This window comes from Erpetoichthys calabaricus, chromosome 13 (assembly GCF_900747795.2).
Source record: "Erpetoichthys calabaricus chromosome 13, fErpCal1.3, whole genome shotgun sequence".
NCBI lineage: Eukaryota > Metazoa > Chordata > Cladistia > Polypteriformes > Polypteridae > Erpetoichthys > Erpetoichthys calabaricus.
In genome coordinates, this window is record NC_041406.2 from 1,673,830 (window position 1) to 1,692,483 (window position 18,654).

Here is an 18,654-nt window from a genome sequence, read left to right on the forward strand (position 1 = left end):
TTTTTTTTCTTCATAGCTACACATACTGCATAAATTCTACATTTCCTAAAGATGTTCAGACCTTTTGTTAATAATGCTTTACTGTGCATATGTAGTAGTACATTACAAATGGAAGGCAAAGGAGTGTCATCTCCCTCATTATGTCTGTCTATTGTAATTTTTACAAATACAGACTTACTAATCCTAGACCTCATTCTAAATTCCATAAAGGAATACTCCACCCAAAAATAGATATTTTACATTTGTTACTTACTCTGCGTTGTTGGTTAGTGATGGCTGAGAAAAGCTTTTAATCTCATGTGCTCATGGAGAGCAGAGATGACAAATCTCCTGATACTTCAACGAGAGTCAATTCTGAACAACAGCAAGCAATTTTTAAAAAGTCCGTAAAAGAACTGGACTTACTCGTGTCTCATAATGCAAAGGTCGGGTATTCACTCGTATGCTCCGAATGTGCTGAACATGCATTATTGCTAAAATATTGTTAAATACAACACTATCAAGAAACCTTCTAGTGTGCAAAAGTTGAGTTTGGTCAAATGAGAATAAGCCTTTGAATTAAACACCTGCTTCCTCCTTCATAGAGTGGACACTTCTGACCAGCAACAGCTCAGTCATTGGCTGTCGTGCCACTTTAGGTAAATTTAGCATTGCAGATCATTGGTCTACAGAACAAACGTTCAACCAAACAGAGTGGAAGGTTGCCCTCATATTATATTTGAGATACCTAAACCAGCAGAAAGGTTCATTTACTGGTGCAGCTTCACAAATCAAAAACCCCAGAACTGCAATGTTGTGTCTTAATAGCACCAAATGAAAGGTGAAGCAGGTCTTCTGTTCAAAAGCTCAATCCCAGTCACTCATGGAAGAGATTTATTTATCCACATTTAAGTATGTTGGAGCTCACGACGGGATACCTGACATTTGGTTTACGTGATTTTTTTTGATACTGTTTGCTGTTCAGTGTTGGACTCGGGTGCATTCATAATTTTGTGATCTCCATCTTCCATGAAGACAAATTTGTCACATACAATTATATGTACAGTACAATATGAGGGGGGACCCAAAAATAACAAGAGTTTTTTTCTGGAGGCTGGATGGGCGTTAGTTCCGATGTCTGCTGCGTGTACTAGACTGTCCTCTGAATCATTTGGCCAAGCGGCGTCCTTGAAGTGCTCAAACGATTGTGTGACGCAGTGTGTGGAAAACGACCGGAAATTGTGACGATCAGGCGAGTGGCTTCTGTATCACGACAACAGCATTGAGCGTGCAGCAGTTTCTCACAGAAAACGGGATGACAATGGTTTCCCACTCCGCCCTACTCCCTGGACTTTGCACCCTGCGATTGTTTTTCTCATTTTCACCAATGAAGGGGAACCTTAAAGGAAAGCGTTTTCAGGATGTAGAGAAAGTCAAGAAGCAAACGATGGAGGCACTGAAGGCTATCACATTGCAAGAGTTTAAGAACAGTTTTGAACAATGGAAAGAGCAGTGGGACAAGTGTATTGCATCTCAGAGTATTTTGAGGGTGATACAATTTTGGAAATGTTCTGAGATTTTTTTTTTTTTTTATTCTTGTTATTTTTGGGTCCCCCCTCGTATGTAGTGAAATGCTTAGTCGCTGAACTCCTAGACTGTGCATTAGAAGAACATCAAAGACAATAAATAGTAAATACTCAGCTCTGTCAATAATTATATAGATAGATAGATACTTTATTAATCCCAATGGGAAATTCACATTCACATATATACAATGTCAGAATTATATTAATGCTATAAAATTATATAATAAATAATTTTGGGGAATTAACAGTGGGGTATTGTGCAGCTCCAGGCACTGTCCTTGTTTAAGATGCATATGGATGGCGTGCAGAAGCTCCCCCTGAGTCTCTCAGACTGGTCTTCATGTAGCCGTAGCGTTTCCCTGACCGCAGTACAGAGACGAGGCCGCTGTTTGGATCGTTGGCATCTCTGATTATGTTCTTTGACATCACTTGGCGTAGTGTGGTGTTGCGGGTCCACAGCTCCCGTCAAAGGCCAGTTTTAAATAAATTATCACCACACTCGTGGCTTAGTGAGGGGCATGGTGGTTGTGTGGCTGAAGCAGGTCCCGGTGTGATTCATGATGTGGGCGTTTCTCACCTAAGTGCATGGGTGAGAAGCGGTCCGCATCCGTAATTGTTCCCGGGGGCTGCTGATTTGCCACAGCTGCCACGTCGTCTTCATAAAGAGAAGCGCGAGGCGGCTAAGGGGGAGTAAAAAGGAAGAGAAAGAAAAGAGAGACCGAGGTTGCAGGAAGCAGTATGGAGAGAGAACCAGTGTGAGCGAGAGCGAGCGTGTGCTCGCAGACAGGCAGCTAGCTGGAGAGTGAGCCCTAGCAGAGGTGTTTGGTCGACACTCGTGGGGCAGAAGGAAGCGGTCGCTCCATCTGAGCATACAAGAAGCTGGAGTGACCGGGGATGAAGGACGGCTGGCCGCGTAAGGCCGAGATGGCAGCGGGAGTCATGGAGTCTTGGGAAGGTGAGCCTCAGCGTGAGCAACCTGGCCATTGAGGAACCCAAGTCTCGGTCCGGTAAGGAAGCCATACGGAGCCAGGAAACGGAAGGCAACCGGACAGTAGTAAGGTCAGCTGCAGGAATGGCGACTCCCCGGTTGAGAAGCCCGTACAGGAGAAGCAGGGTAGCCGCCAGATAAAAGAAGACATCGGGCTTTGGATTTTAAAGGGTCTGCTTCCAGCGTTGTTTTAACCTCGTTTTAAAGGATTGTTTTTTTCTATGGTGTTTTTAACCTCCACTTCAGCACTTGTTTTATGGATTATTTATTTAATGACTTTTTGGAAGGCACTGCACTATTTATTGGGATATTGTTTTGATTTGATTTTTTTAAAAGCACTTCGCACTTTTGTACACCATCCTCTTGCTCCATTTGTTATACCTCACTGCCAAGCTCATCGGTAACAATACTGATGGTGAAGGGTTCAAGGGCTCCCAGAAGCTGAAAGGGGAGTGTGGAGTGAACCCGCATCGTCACACGTAGATGTCCTGTAAGTAAGACAGTGCGCACCTTGTCACCGTACCGCTCTCTGTAAAGTCTTGCGGTCCTGCTGCATGCTGTTTTCAAACCAGGTGGTAATACGTCCTGTCAGGATACTTTCAATGGTGGATTTATTGATTTTTTTAGTATTTGGGTAGGCAGACTAAAATCTCTGAGGTGGTAAAGATGTTCTAATGCCTTCTTCACCAAGGTGTCAATGTGTTTGGATGGGGTCATTTCCACCGATGTTTCTGAAAGCGCCCACCCTCTCCACCTGAGTGCCGTTAACACCAAGGGGGTGGTAAGTGCTCTGCTGTTTTTTCCCAAAGCCCACAATGAGCTCCAAGGCAAATGCCTTGCTGACATTCAGAAGAAGGCTGTTGCCCCGAGATTAAATATTTTACTGCGCCATCACTACAAATAACACGGGTTATAGAGTTTATAGGGTCATTACTATCACATGTTAAGTAACAGATGAAAAAAGAGTCATTTTTGGGTGGAGTATTCCTTTTAGGGTTCATCTACAGCGAGAGCAGGACAGGCCATGATGGAGCATCCTGCTTTGTGAAACACAGTTTTGGGCTGTTTGATGAAACTGGACATTTACACGTGACACTCAGACTGTTTGCTGCCTTTTCTTTTTCTTTAGGACTCCATTGATTTGATCCTTGGTAATTATGCAGTCGATGAAGCTGATTCATTGGCACCTTTTCGTGTGCAGAAGGACTGGAAGTTCCTCACTGTGAGTGTCTTTTTCTTCCTCCCCAGTTGAATTTGTTGTTTGAGAAAAATACAAATATGTTGGCTTGGAGAGGAATGTTTTAGTTTATGAAATGTTTTCATAAATCTGAAAAAGTGTCATATAAAGCCCTTTATTATCTCTGTTTTAAGGGGCCTGGTGGGTTGTAAAACTTTTCTTTCCACAAATGATCCAAACACTGTCACCTTCATTAACAAAAATTCTGGAAAATAGTCCTATCAGAAGAAATCTCCCACGTGAAGCAAAGACCATCTAGGAAAAGCTTGGGTTGCTACTGGAAGAGGTGTTGGTGAGGCCAGCAGGGGGCACTTACCCTGAAGTGACGAGGACACTGTGCTATAAAAATGGCGTCGTCCTTTGGATGAGACGTAAAATCGAGGTCCTGACTCTCTGTGGACACTAAAGGTCATCCTTCATAAACAGTAGGGTGTATCTCAATGTCCAGGCTAAATTGCCCTCCATGTCCTAGTCATTCTGGCCCCCTAATCAATCCCTGTCTCTGGTTGTCAATCTCTCACCCCTTCACTGCCTCCCATCCAATGTGTGGTGAGTGTTCTGGCGCAAAATGGCAGCCATCACATCATACAGCTGGATGCTACACATTAGTGCCGGTTGAAGTGGCTCCTCGTTCACTGAAGTGCTTTCTGTAGTGAAAAAAATGCTTGAAAAAGTTTGGGACCCCCTCACAGTCTGCATAATAATTGACTCTCCTTTCAACAATAAAGATAACAGTGGTCTGTCTTTCATTTCCTAGGAACATCTGAGTACTGCGGTGTTTTCCGAACAAAGACTTTTAGTGACGCAGTATTTAGTTGTATGAAATTAAATCAAATGTGAAAAACTGGCTGTGCACAAATGTGGGTCCCCTTGTCATTGTGCTGATTTGAATGCCTGTCACTGCTCAATGCTGATTACTTGGTATGATGAGCTTGTTACGCCTTGAACTTCATAGACCGGTGTGTCCAATCAGGAGATATAAAGGTATTTAAGGTGGTCAATTGCAAGTTGTGCTTCCTTCCCTTTGACTCTCCTCTGAAGAGTGACAGCATGGGATCCTCAAAGCAACTCTCCAAAGATCTGAAAACAAAGATTGTTGAGTCTCCTGGTTTAGGGGAAGGCTACAAAAAGCCATCTCAGAGGTTTAAACTGTCAGTTTCTGTAACTGTAAGGAATGGAATCAGGAAATGGAAGGCCACAGGCACAGTTGCTGTTAAACCAGCAGGTCTGGCAGGCCAAGAAAAATACATGAGCGGCATATGAGCAGGATTGTGAGAATGATTACAGACAACCCACAGATCACCTCCAAAGACCTGCAAGAACATCTTGCTGCAGATGGTGTATCTGGACATCATTCTACAATTCAGCGCAATTTGCACAAAGAACATCTGTATGGCAGGGTGATGAGAAAGAAGCCCTTTCTGCACTCACGCCACAAACAGAGTCGCTTGTTGTATGCCAATGCTCATTTAGACAAGCCAGATTCATTGTGGAACAAAGTGCTTTGGACTGATGAGACACAAGTGGAGTTATTTGGTCAGAACAAAAAGCGCTTTGCATGGCGGAAGAAGAACACCGCATTCCAAGAAAAAACACCTGCTACCTACTGTCAAATTTGGTGGAGGTTCCATCATGCTGTGGGGTTGGCTGTGTGGCTAGTTCAGGGACTGGGGCCCTTGTTAAATTCGAGGGTCGGATGAGTTCAACCCAATATCAACAAATTCTTCAGGATAATGTTCAAGCATCAGTCACAAAGTTGAAGTTATGCAGGGGTTGGATATTCCAACAAGACAATGACCCAAAACACAGTTGGAAATCTACAAAGGCATTCATGCAGAGAGAGAAGTACAATGTTCTGGAATGGCCGTCACAGTCACCTGACTTGAATATCATTGAAAATCTGTGGGATGATTTGAAGCAGACTGTCCATCAAATTGAACTGAACTGGAGAGATTTTGTATGAAGAATGGTGAACAAGACCTCCATCCAGAATCAGACACTCATCAGAGGCTACAGGAGGACAGCGTCTAGAGGACAAAAGGAGGCTCAACTAAGTATTGATGTCATATCTCTGTTGGGGGGGCCCACATTTATGCACCTGTCTAATTTGGTTATGATGCATATTGCATATTTTCTGTTAATCCAGCAAATTTAATGTCACTGCTGAAATCCTACTGTGTCCATAAGGCATGTCAGATATTAAAAGGAAGTTGCTACTTTGAAAGCTCAGCCAATGAGAAACAAAAATAGAAAGAATTAAGAGGGGTTTCCAATCTTTTTCATATGACTGTAAATGTATTGTATTGAATGAATATTAACACGAGGATTATAACAGAATATCAAAGATGCAAATGCAAAACACAAATCCAACTTGATTGGATTTCTCTCCCTCATTGGCCTGTAAAGAAGGCACAATATTTTGAAGTATTTGTCATTTTTATTCATGTCCATGGAATAACTTCAGAAGTGCAATCCGTTCTGATTTTTCTTTTAAACACTTCTTGAAGATTACAGACTGTTTCGTACTTTTCTTTTTGTCTGTGAGTAGCTGCTGCTCACACCTGCTAACTGTAAGGTATAGAATGTCATTGAATTGCAGTGTTTTATCATAACTCTTGTCTTTTTCTTTCTTTTGCAGTTGCCAATTATCATGGTGGTTGCGTTTTCTATGTGTATTATATGTCTTCTAATGGCAGGCAAGTAATATTTTATGTTCTATATTTTTTTAAGTTCGTGCAGTCATTTCCTTAGGATAAAAGTGAGTTGATGTGTATGAAGTGTTGATTGTACACAGACACTGTAGACAGCAAAAGTTCATAGACAATTGACATCCATAATATATATACTCAAAGAACACGCTGCAAATAAAATTACATTTAGGATGTGAAAACTGAAAATGACAGAAACGAGAGCAACGTGGAGTCCAACAGAGAAGGTGCCATGAAAGGCATTAAGCATCAGCCAGGCTGCATAGCAGGGCATTGTATTAGAAATGAACAATAGAAGTGCAGCACTGAAATACAGTGCATCCGGAAAGTTGTCACGTTTTCATTATGGGGTGTTGTGTGTAGAATTCTGAGGAAAAAAATGAATTGAATCCATTTTGGAATAAGGCTGTAACATAACAAAATGTGGAAAAAGTGATGAAGCGCTGGGAATACTCTCCGGATGCACTGTAATTCCCATTTTTAGAGGAGACAAAGGACAGACAGTTAAACATGAAGAAAAGCGTCCAGCTATTCATATTATGTGATATCATCTACTGTTGAATTCCGCTCTGTACTTGTAATATTTCTATTGCACTATTTTTATATTGTGTTCTGTTCTGTGTATTGTGTTGTATTGACCCCATGCTGTCACTCTTCAGAGGAGAGTCAAAGGGAAGGAAGCACAACTTGCAGTTGACCCCCTTTTTCTTTTTGACCCAACATACCTGCAGAGGGCTCTCTCTTTGCCTTTCCTGAGGTTTCTTCCATTTTTTTCCCTACAAGGTTTTTTTGGGAGTTTTTTCTTTGTCGTCTTAGAGAGCCAGGGCTGGGGGGCTGTCAAAAGGCAGGGTCTGTTAAAGCCCATTGCGGCACTTCTTGTGTGATCCAAGCTCTGAAGCAAAAAATCAAGAAATAGCAATACTCCAAATACAAACTCCATGCCCCACTGCTGAGTTTCTCTTCCTAACCAACTTATAAAGCCAAAGGGAGCACTCGGCAGCACTGATGTCAGGGTGGTCCCATCTCCTCAGGCTCCACCCACAAAGTCCAGAAAATGGTAGCACGTTTAAAGAGACAAGTACATAAATGTTAAATCCCTATTGGAACATGAGGACCTCCAGTATTTGCATTAAACGGAACTGAACGGGTGAAGTCCACCTTCGGTGTCTGTGCTGGTAGTCTTGCCTGTCAGTGCTGTATGGGGACGTGTACATTGTCCCAAAAGCTTAAATCGTGGACTCTGTAGGTCACACGTGCAGTTCAGGGATTGCGTTTGCATTCTTGGCCGTGCCCCTGTATATCCTGTGAGGTCAGGTGTGCTGCCTGCCATGTCTGTGCCAGCTGTGAGAGGGACTGGAAGTCCAATTTTGGTCCCACCATCCCCTGATTGTCATGTTCATGGGTTGCGTTGTGCTTATCTTGACTAAAGCTCTCCATTGAGACCAAGACGAACCTTTAAAGGCCAGGGCAGTGTGTGTGTTTTTATGATAGACGGACAATTTTATATCTCTGTATACATGGGGGGGGGGGGGGGGGAACAGCAGGTTTACAGTTGTGAGTATGCAAAACAGAGTTTATTCTTGTATTACTATTTATTTATTAATTATTTTATTAACTAGCTGATTACCCAGTGGCTTCACTCACTGAGTGCAAGGGAAAAAAATAAAATGCAGTATTTATAAAATAAGTTTGTTAATTACCAATTTTATTTTTCAACAAATTAAGAGCATTTACAATAACATAGAAATCAATATGAACAACATTATTAACACCATTATCATATGAGAATATGAAGTAATATATAAGAAGCACATTGCATATAAATATAAATTATTAAAGAGTAAAACATTTCAATAAGAGAATTTGAATGACATATAAGAAGTGAATAAATTATTAAACAGTAAAACATTAACATTTAAGAAGTAAAGATACATTACCCAGACTCTTCGGTAGCACCCATGGTGCCAAACGATGTCATCTGAAAACACGAATTGTATTTCCTAATGTTCTGTAGAAAATGAGTTGAATGTGGATTTGCGCCAGAAATAAGAGACCGCAACGGTTCAGGTGGATGACTTAAAGGTGTTCATTTCACCTCGTCGTCTGAACAACACATCCCACGTGATTCAAATTTAAACGTCTTTGCTTGGCAGTACTCACACACGATGTCCATTTCTCCTATCGTAACTTTTGGATGTAGCCAATAATCTTTTTGAATGTTATAATTGAATCCCTCCATATACAGACCCTGACGCCTGTGAATACTGCATCTGTTGAATTCGATTCTGTTCAGCACGTTGTTCAGGTGTTTGTGAGGCCCTCAATTGTGATTGTCGTATACGTTGATCAGCGAGCCTTCTCTCTCGATCTGCTTCTGTCTCACTTTCTCTGTGTAGCCTGACTCTTTTTGTCAATGTTGTCGGTTCCCCAAGTTCCCCAGTAAATTGTTTTTTTGTTGGCATTGTGGGTATCTGAAATTTTAAAAAAGTGTACTATACTATGTTCTGTGGTCAAACGTAATTTCCGCTTCAAACGCGAAAAGAATTTTATATATTTAGATTTCTATTATTTGTCATCTTCTAATTATTATCACTAGCTGAAATACCCTGAGTTGCCCGGGAGGAAAATAAAGTGTTTTTTGTTCTGTTTTTTTTAATTGTTTCAGAAAAATATAATAAAAAAAATTTTAAGTAAAAATAAATTAACAAACAATGAAGACTCACTAATGTACTTGTCTTGCGGTCTTGTATCTATGTTATCATCCTGTTGATGCTCAGAACTGGCCAACTCTATTTAATTTGAAAAGCACTAGGCGCCCAGGTGGTGGCGCTCAAACATACAGAATGCTTGCAGTCACCTCTAGTTCGCCCTCTGGTGGTATCAACTGGATAATAACATGCATACAAGACTGTAAGCTCACCCCCCACCCTACCCAGAAGGGGGGGTGGGTTAGGCTTGATTTCACCTTACAGTATTTTTAGTTGACCAATGAGAAACATGTGTACCAAGTTTCATGAAAATCACTCTAGCCATTCGGAAGTGATGCTAGAACATATATACATACATACATACACACATGCATTGACTGTTTTATATATATATATACTAGTCATTTAGCCCGTTACAATAACGGGCGCTAGAACAGTAGTGCCTAAACATTAGTAGGCACAGTCTATATTAAATGGCAAGGGACTTTGACCTCATTCTTTTTGTTGGTTGTATTTTTCTTTCTTTCGGCCTTTCTTTTGTTGATGTTTACTTGCTGAGCTGACCGTTCTTCGTGGGCTGCCGCCGTCTATTGTGTGTCTTTAATTTTCTGTGACAATAATACTGTCTTGTACGGCTCTATTCAATAAGGGCGCGCACAAAAAGGCGAGCTTCAAAATGGCGACCTCAATTGAGCGCGGCGAATAAAGGCGTTCGTAGATAATTTAGTTCAAATGGCTCTGGAATATGTGAAGAGCAACAAAGGTGCAGATCTTTATTTACGCGCGCCTTTATTCGCTGCGCCCAATTGAGGTCGCCCTTTTGAGGGTCACCTTTTTGTGCGCGCCCTTATTGAAGGATACCGTCTTGTACGTCCGCTGGCTTGTACGTCTGTAATATACCTGTAATTTTCTCTGGCGGTAATACAGGCGTGCGCGTCGGTAATATACCTTTAATCTCCTCTGACAGTAATACTGGCTTGTATGTGGCTGTAATATGCGTCACTGTATTGTGTACCTTTAATTTCCTCTCGCCGTAATACCGGTTTGTATTTCCGTAAAACGCCTCAAACTTTCACTGACAGTAATATCGCGCATCGCACCGTGCCACGCGCATGCGCACTTCACCAGAAGACACCCACACACGGACACCTGGACGCACAAAGGGATTTTATATATATATATATAGATATACTGTATATATATATATATATATATATATATATATATATATATATATATATATATATATATATACAGTATATATAGATTATTATTAAAGTGCACTTGAGTGTAGCAATCATAACCTGCATGTCTTATTCGATATGAACAACTGTAAACCTACTTTTGCCCACAATCCAACGTCTGTCTGTCCGCTTTTTTAACGAGAGAACTACTAATGGATTTTGATCGGGTTTTTTCTATAATCTGCTTGAACATTCCGGTTGATTTTGTGACTTCTCTCATTGCGCCAAATATCATAGTTTGGTTGCGGCACCAATTTATTTGTGCAAACCCGAGGGAGAGGCGGGACCTCAGGAGTAGTGAGCCGGGTGGGCAGGGCCCTCCTCACTCACACGCCAACCTCCGTTTGAGTCGCTGTACCTCGCGCCATGTGTTGGAGTGCACCTCGCCTCCACTTAGCTAGCAGTTCCTGTTTGTTTATTGATTTTTTAAGTCCTGTTTTACTACTGTGTGGGCGGAGCCATGAGGGACAGCTATAATGTACATAAATGTAACAGAAATTACCTGTATATAAAATATGAAAAACGGTCATTCAAAAATAACAAACATAAAATATGCATTATCTATGGCTGATACATTTGATGGTGATACATTGTATTTCCCATCTTTCTGAAGTCATTTGAGACGGTGACACATTACAGCCTTTGTCACCACCCTGGGGCCCAGAACAGTGAATTGAGGCTCATTTTGCCTGCTGTGACAGACTCTAATTCTTCTTCTCTCCTTTGTTTCTGATGACAGGTGACACCTGGACGGAGACCTTGGCCTACGTTCTCTTCTGGGGCACAGCAAGCTTTGGAACAGCAGCAATCATATTTTATAATGGCAGCGAGTTTGTCGATGCTCCGAAACTGGTTCAAAAAGAAAAAATGGACTGAATCTGTGTGTGTGGGAAGCAGTTTGGCCATCAAGACCCCTCTTTGCAGTTCTTGAGTCTCTACTGAGCTGCTTTCCACACCAGGAGAAATGCAAGAGCAAAAAGAAATACATATATTAGTTCTACATTTTTAATGATGGAAGAGGTACAGTACGCGATCTGGGAGAGTCGGGCCTTACAAGACTTTTTCTCTCATTCCCTGGCACCTTGTGTCGGTTGACCATTCTGCCTAATTTCTGTCCACCTTTGTTTGCCTAAGCCTGTTTAGATCAATTCAATAAATAAGTGTTCTGTTTTTCGGTAGCTTTTCCAGTCCCTAACATAGAAGTGAAAAGATACTGAAAAACGTCAATTTGCACTTTTCTGGGGGACAGCGATACTCTTCTAACGAATGTAGTTTGTTTTGTTTTTTTGCTTTATTTGTGTTGCCTACAGATAGTCGCAGATGTCTTCTTGCCATGAAACAACCTCTTGGAAGCCTCCCCTGTCCCGAGGTGTCGGTGTCTTTACTGGAGTCGCTCCCTGTCTGAAGTCGTTGTTTTCTTCTTGAAACTCTTCTAAGTTGCCATGTCGGATGTTTATATTTATGCCTTGTACTTGTGAATGACTTCCATCTGTTTTTTGTGTAACTGGGGTTTGCTTGGCTTATGGGGTGGACTTTTGTTTTTTTGTTTTCTGGATTTTGGTGCGTTTTGTTGAGATTTCTGTTTCCTTTCCCTCTTGTCCCCTTTAGCTCTGCGTGTGTCACTTGCCTCTGAGGTTCATATGCAGTATGTCGTAGGCTGCTGAGCGACAGGAGAGGTCTTCACTAATGTACCTTATTACAGTATATATGTATCTATCTATCTATCTATCTATCTATATATATATATATATATATATATATATATATATATATATATATATATATATATATATATATATATTTAGTTAAAATGCTTATTACATACGGTTTCATTCTGATACTGGTTTTCAGGATGGCAAAAGAGAAAGATGCAAATGTAAAACGAGCCTGTTGGCCTTTTCGTGTATCTGGCCACTTCTGTTTTGTGGTCCAAAGCGTTTTGTGTCTTGAAGCAGCGTTCTCAGATTCATTCGACTTTTACGGCCAATGTATGCTCTTCACCAAAAAGTAGCAATAACTTAGAGGTTTTAATTCTGCAGTCCCTAATTATTTGTCTTGGATTCCAAATTTGTGAAGGCAAGTGTCTCTTTAGTACACAACATTTGTTGTTCTAGCCTTCCATTGTCATTACAAAGAGCCTTTATTTATTTATAATGGTTTGTTTTGGGGCTTTGTGTCTAATCTGCACTCCAGGACTCATTGAAAGTTGAAATGAATGGTAACCAGAAGATTTCAGTGTATTCTCCGTCTCTATAAAAAGCTTTCGTCCACTCGCTCTTCTCCTTGGTCATTTTTCACAGATTTCTGTAACTTTTTCTTGTATTGTAAATGTCAGGCCGTTGCTGTAGAAAGCCTACATTGCCTTTCAAACGTTTCACGTTTTTCTTTTTTTTTTCCCCGACAGTGCAAGTCTAAGGTACATTTTGTCACGTTTAATCAGTATTAGGTATCCAAGCTCACACCTAAAGAAGGAGCTGACAGCGCGGAGTTTGGTTGACGTCACAAGAGTCGCAGTTAGGCCGATGTCACATTACCTGTTTGGTAGGTCAGACTGGCTGAGCGCAGTTGCTGATCTTGTCATGGGACCATGTTCGTGTTCATTTAGCGACTAAAAAGTGCTGGACATGTGAAATTTAGTGGCTGTGTGACGACTTTCCAGCACACTTGTGCTCATTCCTTTTTCTGACAGCCAGTAGGAGCTGGCGCCGTACAAACGGTTAACAGATATGGCAAGTTCAGCTGCAATCTCAGCCCTTTTCTTCTTTTTTCCATTCTGCTGTGGTAGATAACACATGAGACATCAGACAGACGAGCTTATTTTCTATTTGTCAGATCCAAACCCCCCTGCCTTCCGTATTCCTTGTCGCTGCATTCCATGCGTTGTGTACTTCCGGGTGAGCATTCATTGGTTGCCAGATTTCATGCATGCACATCTGCCACTGTGACTGAAGACAAAATCAAACCCATTTGAAGGACGAGACGTGGACTGGTTGGACTGAATTGCAGAGTATGTCGGAATAAACGATGACTGCCTCTGATTCGCTAAAATTATGTAAATGAGAACTATGATTAAAAATCGCTTTAAAAGTCGTTAAATGTGACCCGGGAATGAGAGCCGGTGACGGTACAAGAGGAGCACGTTACACTCTCTCGCCTGCTGTGGTAGGGGTGACGGAGCGAGAGGGTATGAGACATGGGCCTCACCTCGTTCTTTTACCACCATGCGCCATGATCAATATTGGAACTACATTCATCCCTAGGAGTGGGCGGTATGGGTAAAAATGTGATACATCACAAAAGATGCCAGTACAATAGATTGGCACATACTTTTCAGACTGAAATGTACAGACTGTATATACAGGGTGGTCCAGATCTAATTATGCAATTTTCATTACGTTATAACTTAAAGTTTATTACATAGAGAATTCACAAAAAATTATTTTTGTTGCCAATAGATGGCAGCACCTGCCCTGCATTCGTTTATTGCAAGATATTTCGAACAATTCTTCTGTCTTGCATTGTTTTCGTGCATTGCATTAAAAGTTAAATCTGGACCACCCTGTACTTATTACTGATAGTCATGAGAGAACTCACTGGAAGTATGGAAACCTTCTGGAGCAAACGTGCCAGGGACAAGGAAGTCGAGCTCATTGTCTGCCTTTGCCAGTGGGCTGCAGGGGCATTCACTCTGCTTGACATCACTGGATTCGCAAAGACACAAGCCATTAGGTACATCACCAAGGAAAGAGTGTCCAGAGGGGAGATCGTTGGCCCCATACCTACTAGGACATGAGTCACTTGTGTGGGGTTATCTGACATTGTGAGACCCAAAACACCAAATGAGCCAAGGAAACGTCACCGATGGTGTGACCCAGTGCGTCCTATGGATGTGTCTGCACACATGGGCATCTTTAGTTGTGCGCACAGGTGAAGTTCTTCATCTGTCCAAACGCTTGGTAATGCTGTTCTGCTCAGCAGGCATTCACCTCCCTGCTTCTCTCCCACTCCCTCCCTCATGGGGTCTGGCTGCAGATTTCCAGAGCCCTGTGATTTGGGAGCTCTGCTGATGGGATAGCGCTTTGCTGTTCCAAGATTTAGGGCAGTGGGTTAGTGGGCTGCCACAGGCGGGTCGCGAGTTTCTGTTGCTTATAATGGAAGTGGGTCACAGCAGATTGCCGCTCAATCCCCCCAAAGCGTCAGAAAGGTTTAGAAAACACTCATTTAGGTGGTGACCCCCTACAGTGTAAGTGGAGACACTGATGAGGTCCTCTGCTCCTTCTCGCCTGCTCAGGTCTGCTAGTGAGCGGTGATCACATTGAGTTTAATTCATTCTGAATGAAGTCGTTTTTTTCTTGCCTAAGATGAACACTATGAAGGATCTTTAAGGTAAATATCCTCATGGGATGTCCTTTATCGATAGTGGACACTATTTAACATTGTGCCAATTTGTTTTTTGTTGGGCTCCACCATTTTGTGGCTCAGGTGTTACTTGTGACCTTTAGTTTGCTAGAGGTGACTTCCCAGAAGTCTCAGTGATTTGGTGCGCTAATATAAAAAGCCACCACTGTGGTTATGCATGGGGCTCCTCTCAGAGAATAGCTACACTTTAAAGTTACAGGATACAATTACTAAATCATAGACACATAGAACAGAAATGACATAAAAACATGAAAAATAATCCTTCAAAAATGACAACAAAACAGCAAAGGTAAGCCATGGCTATAACGGAACAATGCCAAACATGCTGTTTCAAAGCCGCCAGCCATGACCATAAACAGAAGATCTGTCAAGTACAGATATGAAAGTAGAGCAGTCCGCCCTGAAATACCAGAAGGCTGTCCATTTTACTAACGACGATACAAGCTGACCATTCAAAAACACAGATGGGCTGAGCACTTAAAGCCATCTGAAAAACACGATGGCAAAATCAGTGGGCGGGAAAACTAACAACCGTTCTTTTAAACTAAATCATCATTTTTAGCTTACACTTTTGTTCCATCCATCCATTATCCAACCCGCTATATCCAAACTACAGGGTCACAGGGGTCTGCTGGAGCCAACACAGGGCGCAAGGCAGGAATCAAACCCCGGGCAGGGCGCCAGCCCACCGCAGTACAGATTTGTTTCTAAATAATTTTATCCAAGTAGAGACATTCGATCGGACAGTATGAGACGTTTTTACACCTCCTGATTTTTTGACTTGACATTTCAGTTCGTATTTAAGCTCATCATAATGCAGACCGACTGGACCAAAGAGCTCGAATGTGAGTGTGTGCCTAGTTGTGGCCCACCACGGATTGTGATTGTGTTTCACGTGACCCTGCATTGTATTGGTGACTTTAGATGATCGAGGAGTGGAGTGTAAAGAGCTGCTAGGCGCCTCACAAGTCGAGTGCTGTAACACACTAGGAGTGAGCAGGCCTCACATTTGGCTCAGATTGAGGAGAACCGCAGGTTCAGGAGGACCAGGCCACTCTGTGAGGATTTCGATTTTCAGAGCAGGCGACTGATGCGCCAGTCGTGTGACGTACAGTCCAGTGGAGGTGGTGACGGCGGCCAATGATCTGAAAGGCTGTTAGTTACGCTTACTGCTTTTTCACGGGTAGGAAGCGGTGTTAGAATTTTTAAAATTCCCGATTTACACTTTGAGTGTCTCAAGCTGTTGGGTCGAAAAAAAGTGAATATTTTGAAGGCTGTGCAGCCTCTCTGCAGGCGCCATATGCATCTGTTACCATATTTTAAATAAATAACATCTTAGGCAGTGACTACGATTCAGTGCATTTATGACTTCATTTTAGATTTCTTTGAAAATAAATAAAAGTTTTATTAAGATGATGGCACTTTTGATGGCTTGTTTAAAAAAAAAAAAAAAAACACCAAAATCTAAGATTATTAAATATGCTGAGTGGTCACCCAGAGATTGTTACCTGGTGCCCTGCTGCTCCGGGCAGTGCTGAAGGAGATGGTGGGCACTGCCCAGCTGCTGGGGTCTCTCATCCCTGTGCTGTGGCTGAGGTCTGTACATTTTTAATTTCACTATTTATACCTTAATGTCCTCACCAGTGCTGTGTTTGCAAGTCACAGACATGGAGAAAGCGCATGTGAGGCCTATAAAAGCAAATAAAGCAGGCCAGGACCGTCACTGGTCAGCCCAGTAAAGGCTCAGCCAAGCCAGCCAGTCCCCTAAATGCTACATGCAGGCTGTGGCCTAAACAGGCCTTTAAATGGGAACTTGGATTTAAAAGTCCAAAATCTAAGATAATCCCAACATACTATATACAGCATCTCCAAAGGGAGAGAATACCCTGGCATGCAGAAACAAGGCCAGTAAAGAATTGTTAGAAACTGAAGATTTAATTTAACAAAGCAGAAAAATACAGGACAAGGGACAAAATGGAAAAAAAGGCCTTCTGAAATGAAGTCCAAAGGTACAATCCTGAGGCGAATCCAAGGACAGGCAAGAAAACTGAATAAACAAGAAAAGCAACGCTGACAAACTGACGCTAACTCGGTGCTTCACTGCTGGCTCCTCTCTTCTTCTTTGTCTTTGTGTTTCAAGGTGTATTACGACCACCTGTTTGGGAGGAGTGTGGAGTGAAATGGCTACTTCAGGTTCTTCCACGCAGACCTTCTCTTTATTTTATTTTAACTATAAATGTGATTACCACACTTGATACCTCCTGATGGGTCATCTACTACTTCTTATAAAGCTAGGAGGAGGAGCCAGTGACATCAGAGTACCCCGCCCCCTAGGGCTCCTCCCTCAGGAATAAAAGGGATAGAAGCACATAAATGTTAAATCATAAAGAAACATAAAAAAGGAAATAAAAATATTTTAAAAAAATCATTCAGAAATAAAACAGAAAATACAAAGAAACCGAGGCTGACACTAAACGGTTAGGGCTGTAACAACTAATTGATGTCATCAATAATACTCAATAATGAAAAGAGCTGCCCACAAATCTATATTGATTACTTGCCTCGCTATGCTTTACATGCATCACTTCATCGACCAATGGGAACGTTAATCACATTTGGAGATTTGGTAGAGAGGGAGGCAGTCCTGTCCTGGGGCCTCATGCATAACGCCGTGCGTAGAATTCGCACTAAAACATGGCATACGGACAAAAGCAGAAATGTGCGTACGCACAAAAAAATCCAGATGCATAAATCTGTGTGTTTGCCAACTTCCACGTTCTTCCACTCCATAAATCCTGGTCAACGTGAAAAGTAACGTATGTGCACGCGCCTTCTGTCCCGCCCCAACTCCTCCCAGAATTACACCTCTTTGAATATGCAAATCAATATAAATAGCCCTTAAACTCAGCCTTCTGTGAAAAGACAATGGCAAAAACAAGAGAGAAAAGAGAAGAATTTCAGCGAATACCAAGTGGAGTCAAAGAAAAACGTACTCTCTGTTGGTTTAAACAGTGGAATAACCAACAAAAGGAAGTTGGTCAAGTGACATAAAGTGTCGGTGAAATTCAAAAGCTGAAGTTCACAAAGTCGCACAGTGCCCGAAATAAAAAAGTTGTCAGATATCAAAGTCGCCGTGAAAAGGCAAGTGGTAGTTCACCGTCTGAGCGTCACGTGAAGGCTTATTAGGGTACAGAGACAAAAAAAAAATAGGGACACAGTGGGGAAAAAAGTCATGAAATGTCAACTTTAATCTTGAAATTTCCACTTTAATCACGTAGTTTATTTTGTCATTAAATTAGAACATCATAAACTTCATCTTAAAATCGGTTAATTTACTAGTTTCTCAAATCCCATCATAACTAAAGCAGCACATTAAATGATTTGTTCTGTATTTGATCTTCTATGTGCTCTGTGTGTGAATCACTACGCGTTTCTTAAATGGGCTTTCTCTTCCTCCGACAGGACATTACATTCGTGATATTACAGCTCTCTGAATAATTACAATACTGAGATGTATACGTGATATCTTTTTCATGATGATAGGAGTTAAAGCATGTTATTAAACATGGGAACACGGTGGCGCAGTGATTGTTCATATCTCACGCAAGAGGCTTGCTGCGCCATGTGCAACCTTCAATGAAATAATTTATTACAGAAGTACTGTCTCTTTCAGACGTACTAACCTCCAATTCCTGTCCATACTTTTCTTTCTCCAAATACCCAATCGCCACACAATCAGCTCTGTAATAGACGTGAAGCCATCTGTAAGCTTAGAACGCCGATTC

The 18,654-nt window shown here is 41.8% G+C and overlaps 1 protein-coding gene across 1 annotated transcript in view; it reads left to right on the forward strand.

Annotated features, from left to right (window-relative positions):
* Positions 1 to 12,015, forward strand: part of sacm1lb (SAC1 like phosphatidylinositide phosphatase b) — a 68,727-nt gene extending 56,712 nt beyond the window's left edge. Inside the window, 3 exon segments of the mRNA XM_028817872.2 lie at positions 3,683 to 3,775; positions 6,429 to 6,486; positions 11,190 to 12,015. Coding sequence (XP_028673705.2) covers positions 3,683 to 3,775; positions 6,429 to 6,486; positions 11,190 to 11,326 — 288 coding nt within the window. The 3' untranslated portion in view covers positions 11,327 to 12,015.
* The last annotated feature ends 6,639 nt before the right edge of the window (positions 12,016 to 18,654 follow it).